This window comes from Berghia stephanieae, chromosome 5, assembly GCF_034508935.2.
Source record: "Berghia stephanieae isolate SIO BIC M18660-M18661 chromosome 5, UCSD_Bste_1.3, whole genome shotgun sequence".
Taxonomy (NCBI): Eukaryota; Metazoa; Mollusca; class Gastropoda; order Nudibranchia; family Aeolidiidae; genus Berghia; species Berghia stephanieae.
This window is the reverse complement of record NC_088364.1, coordinates 43618296-43624295: the sequence shown is the minus strand read 5'-3', so window position 1 is coordinate 43624295 and position 6000 is coordinate 43618296. Positions and strand designations below refer to the sequence as shown.

The 6000-nt window shown below is 39.0% G+C and overlaps 1 protein-coding gene across 2 annotated transcripts in view; it reads left to right on the top strand.

The window, feature by feature from the left end:
• The first annotated feature begins 259 nt into the window (after nt 1-259).
• LOC144972976 (uncharacterized) overlaps nt 260-6000 on the top strand; it is a 32405-nt gene continuing 26664 nt past the window's right edge. For both annotated transcript variants that reach the window (XM_078914869.1, XM_078914868.1), the window contains exon 1: nt 260-372. In XM_078914869.1, coding sequence (XP_078770995.1) covers nt 332-372 — 41 coding nt within the window. In that variant the 5' untranslated portion in view covers nt 260-331. The remainder of the gene's footprint in view (nt 373-6000) is intronic.

The window sequence follows — 6000 nt, the reverse complement described above, 5'->3', positions numbered from 1 at the left end:
TGGCGGGCTCGAACCCCTAACTCACTCCACCCCGGTTACAGTTACGCTGTGCTAAAACACTTGAGCCCGTATAATCTCCTCTGTGGACTGAATACACAGCTGTGTATTCAGTCCACTGGTGGACGGAAAACACAGTTGGAAACTAAAAGGGTATTCTCCTCTTTTTTTTCCGCATATAAAAGCAGTCCTAGTTTTTAGAGGTAAGCTAGTGGACGTAAGATATTCTATTTCCGGTTGTTTTCCCTTGTGAAGATATAAGTATAAGGACGCGATTCGTCAGTGTCGCCATTTTCACAATAAATTTGTTGAATTCTCCTATATCCCGTCGAATATGGGAAGAAAGAAGAAGAAGCAGATGAAGCCATGGTGCTGATATCCTTTTTATATTTGCCAGTTCATGAATTTTTATGATAAACTGCTTCTCTTGTGTTGTTATTAAGGTCTGTTACTGTGTTGTCTTGTGTTAAGGGGGTGGGGTTGGTTTGTCTTCTTGTGTAGTGAGTTGGTGAGGTGTGCCTGTGGAACCAGCATTCATTTAGCTCCTTGAAAAGCTCCCAATCATTCATTTAGATATTAAAAAAAAGAAAAATACCTAAGTAATAAGGGGAGGCCTTCCGAAAGCTCCTACATCCCCAGTGTTTTTATTTTATATGTTTCTAGTTGTAGTAGTAGTAGTAGTGGGGGTTTGGGAGAGGGGGAAACTTTTTTAAAAAAAAGTCTTCCCCCCCCCCCCCCCCAAACCCACTGACCCTACTATCTAGAAAAAAGAATGGGGATGTAGGAACTTTCGGAAGGCCTCTCAAAATAAGCTTAAAGTTAAAGCTTACCGTCAAAAGCAGTTTAGAATATTTGAAGATGCATTTGTTTTCTATTTTAAAAAAACCATTCGATACTAGACAATCCTTGATGAATGTTATGTTTGAAATTATTTCGTAAATTTTCATGATTCATTCCTTGTGAAATCATCTGGGTCAAGTCATTGAATTGGCAGTCGTCATGAAAATAGGCACTTTCACCGATACGATTTTCACTGCCGTCGTTGACGCCGCTATCGCCTCGAGAAGCTGTGACCGGGTTTTTACGGTCCTGCGGAGGGGGCCTACGGATATCTACGTATTTTTGTGTTTTTTGATAAATGAACGGGGTCGTATCAGGTATCATTGTTTTCTGGAGATCGCGCATTTTTCAACAGTCTTTGTTTCATCGAGATCCATTCATTGGTTCAGAAGATACAACAGAGTGAAGAAAGGCAAGTTTTTACTGATTTACAATTTTTTTTGTTGAAAATATAATGTTTTCAAACTTTATTGCAGTTAAAGCTTAACATTTCAATGTGTTGTATTCCAAATTTCATCTCATTTCATCCACCGGCAATGTGTTTTTTAGAACCGTAAAGAAAGGCGGTCTGATACCACCAGACCTGAAGTCGAGCGGAAATCTATCGATAATAGGTTTTTTCTTCTTTGTGTCTATTAAGCTACTTTCGTTTTAAAATTTATCGTAATAGATGGGGATCTTGTTCATTTTAAATGAAACTTGGTCTCGTTTTTATTTATGATTATTATATTTTTCCACTATGTTAATTTAATTTGACTTATATTGAAGTGAAAACAATGTGTTTTTAGAATTTTAATTTTAGTTTAGAATGGGTCTTCGTCTACAACTTTTGTCTTTTTTTTTCATCATCTCTTCCAACTTTCCAACATCATAATCGTCCATCATTATTATCACCATCTTCATATCATCACCACTTATTACTTTGTTATTAATAATTGTTAATTAATGACAATATAATAGTTCTGGCTCTTGTCTCAATTATTTTTTGTGGTTGTATTTTCCCCCTTCCCTCTCAGATTCAGCATTCCAATACAGCTTTTGAAAACTTCAACCTGACAAAGAAATCAAAATGGATCCTGTGTCTACCTTAATTGATGTATTAAAAACATTTCAGTATCTCCCTCCAGATCCTGATAATATTTGTCATGGATATATTATTTTCATTTCCTACTTGGAGAAAAAAAATCTGAATCAGGATCATTCTATTCAGATTCTTAAAGACACCAACTTGGCCTTGACCAATGAGAACAAACAGTTAGTAAAAGAAAATAAAAAAAATTACATCTGATCTGAATCAACTGTTTTTCCTTGAACAGAATTTAAAAACAGAGCTGAAGGATTCATCATCATCATCATTGCCTTTTTCACCCTGGGTCAGGGTATAGGCCACAGACAAACAGTTTCCATCCTTCTCTATCCTGAGCCAACTTTTTTATCTCATTCCAGGTCTTACCACTTCTCTGTATATCAGCTTCTTTAATTCTTCTCCATGTTCCTCGTGGCCTTCCCTTGATCTTCTGCCCTGAGGGTTCCAGTCCAATACTTTCTTTGTTATAGTTGAGTCATTCTTTCTAAGCGTGTGTCCAATCCACCTCCATCGTCTTCTTCCTATATCCTCTCCTACTGGTTTCTGCTGTGTTCTTTTCCATACTTCTTCATTTTTTATTCTATCCATCCATTTTATTCTGAGTAGCTTACGCATGCACCTGTTTACAAAAATCTGTACCCTCCTTATACATGCCTGTGATGCGTTCCAAGTTTCACATCCATACAGTAGGACAGACTTCACGTTTGAGTTGAAAAGTCTTAGCTTTAGTTGAAGGGAGATATCTTTAGTTCTCCAAACTCTGTTCAAAGATGTGAATGCAGCCTGTGCCTTTCCTATTCGTGCTTTCACCTCTGCTTCCGTGCCTCCATCCTTGTCAATTATACTTCCGAGATAGCAGAAAGTGTCTATATCTTCGAGTTCCTGATCTTTTACTTTGATCTGCTCCCTTTGACGCGTACCTATCCTCAAGACCTTTGACTTTGCAGGGTGTATTCTTAGACCAATTGATTCCGAGAGGCTGTTTATAATTGTGGTTTTTGTTTGCATCTGGTCCTGGGTGTGGGACAAAAGAGCCAGATCATCTGCAAAATCCAGATCATCCAACTGTGTCCAGGGGGTCCACTGTATCCCATTTCTTCTCCCTTTGGAGGTTTCCTTCATTAGCCAATCAATGGCAAGGATGAACAGGAATGGAGAGAGCAAGCATCCCTGCTTGACACCAGTCTTAATTTCAAAGCTGTCAGTCAGCTGATCTTCATGTACAACCCTGCAACTTGATCCTTCATACATTTCCTTAATGAGGTTTACTATCTTTTCAGGGAGTCCATAATGTGCCAGAATTTTCCACAAGGAGAAGGATTGCCATATTCAAATTGATTATTATATCGCTCTATTAGAAGAGACTTCAGCGCCATCTTGCTCTATCATCCAAAATAAAACTGGCAACAGTTACTCCTGCTCCATAAGAAAGGTCATATACAAATGTCTGTCAAATGAGGTACCAGCAGCTACCACTGGCACAGTTGTAAAATATGCAGTTCAGTGTCTCACTGGTTCTTCCTTATTGTCAGTCCCAAACATATCGACAGCTACCAGAATGGCACGTGAGATGGGAGTAATTGCTGACATTCAGTCTGCTGAAACAATTCTGTCATCTGATGCAATGACCTTATCATGGGATGCCACAACGGTTGATGGACAACACATCAATGAAATACATATTTCAACAAAGTCATCAATACTCACCCTTAATGCAGCTCAATTGCCTGGTGGATGTGCAGAGGATTATGTACATCATATTTCAGACACTTTGGACAACATTGGGATGGCTTATGCTTCTTACAAAGGTATCCCACATATTGATGTGTGTGATGCCATAAAAGGAAAAATTTTATGTACTTTAACAGATCGGGCTGCTGCCAATCATGCTGCCGTGGTGCTGCTGGAGGAGAAATTGAACAAAAGCTTGTTGGATCTCAAGTGCAACCTCCACCCTTTGGATGGCCTGGCAAATGGCGCCCGTTCAGCTCTTAGAAAGCTGGACAGTAAGAGAAATCTTCATGGGAAAACCCTTGGAGGAACAAGCTGTGTTGTAAGTGTTATTCAGGGGATTTACAAGATTCGATACAAGGAAAAGGGTGACCCTCTTGGTTTTAAAATTTTTCTTAAGTCGGAGGATTTAAAACCAGGAACGTTCTTGAGGTATGTTGGGAATCGTCTCCATGTTCTTTTTCATCTGGCTGGAACTATTTATCGTTATCGCCACCAATTGGTCACCTATCTGAGGACACAGTGCAGTGCAACAACTCTTGCAAATTGCCTCGCCACCGATCTGTCGAATCCGAAAATTCTCAATGACCTGCAACTTTTGGGGATGGTGGGTAAATCGATCACAGCACCATGGATGGCTCTTTGCTACACTTCGTCCTCTGTTAGGGACCATGCAGGAATAGCTCATTCTCTGATCAACATCATTCCTAAGATTCAGACACTCGCCCATGCCCCGGATCGGCTGTACTCCGCAACCGAGGATGTGTTCGGTCGACACTTTATGGAAGAAGACACAGTTCTTCAGTCTTTAAAAATAGTTGATAGAGATGAGGCTGATTTGTATTTGTCTACAGAATGTATTCTTCAGGAGTTTGTGTCTATTCTGACACGACAACTGAAAGAGTACATGCCTGAGGGTGCAAATTCTGCAGCTGTCATGGCTGGAAGAGTTGACACCGCCCCAGCACACAACATATGGGCAGAGAGAACCCTGGGCATTCTTGACAAACAGATGAGGCGAGCCCCAAATGCTTCTCTAGATTATATTGATGCCAAAGTCAAGGTGAAGACCAACGGAACACTTGATTGGCTAGACAGCAAGTCCATTGAAGAGCAATCAAAAATCATCCTGTTTGCAAGGTGCCAGGGCATAAAGAATAAGTCCAGCTTTAATCTACGCCAGTCTGCATTGCAAATGGAGCTGGTGAAACGGCAGAGGGTAAAGCAACAAAAGAAGGACAGAGTGCGAAGAGCCAAAATTGCAAATGATGTCACCGGTGCGCTTCAGGACTCATCTGGATTGTCAAATACTATCTTCAGAAATGTAAAAGGGCCTCTTCTTGGATATTTAACTCAAATTTTCGATCAGCCGAAAGAGGTCATCGGATGCTATATTATTCACACCTGGAATGTTGAGGGAGAAGATATTCTTTACAATGGTCGAATTGTCAAATTGTCCAAGAAGAGGGATATTTTTACCATATCTTACTGGCGGGAGGAGAGTCTGAGGACGAGTCTACAGAGTTCAGAGTAAAAGTTGTAGACATCATTACTGATATCGTGACAGAGGATCTTTACTTCCTTTGACTCTGATATTGTCTTCTTGAAGAATTGTTTCTGCCTTGCTGTGGATCCAGGTATGTTAATTTGCTGTCATTTTAATTTGGTTTACCTTTTGTTTCCTCAGTGACCCCGAACTTTAAAAAAAATATCAGCCGATGATTTTGAAACAAAATATTTTTATAGACTTCAGTTACATGGTACAAAGGGAAATTAGCTATTACCTTTTCATATTTCTGGATAGAGCTTGAAAAGACCTTTAAAATGATATATCATTTGTCAATATCTGTTAAATAGGACAGTTTTTATAGTCCGATTTGTAAATCGGGTTTTCGCATACGGTACAGCGCCATTGCTCAATCACACGTAATGTTACATAATCATTACATAACAATGTTGCGTGATTAATTTCTTGCATTATTTCCTTTGGTCTAGTACCTCTATTGATTATATTAGGTGAAACATGTAATAATATGCTCTTTTTTTAACATAGTTGCTCTCTAAAAGGGAGAAACCCTAAATTCATCAATTTTTCGGTCACAATTTTCAAGAATATTTTCTTATATAGCTATATAAGGAGAAATTGTCGATATAAAAATCCATAACTTTTGAACCAATTGAGCTACAGTGTTGTATCATATATCATTTTAAATGGTTTTTCAAACTCTATCCAAATAACATGGTTTTATTTCCTTTAGTCCCCTTTGAAAAATTCATGAAAGTGCCTAATGAAAAGACCTGTTTTTTAAAGAGTGCCTACGTACACGGTAACGGGGTATCTAGCC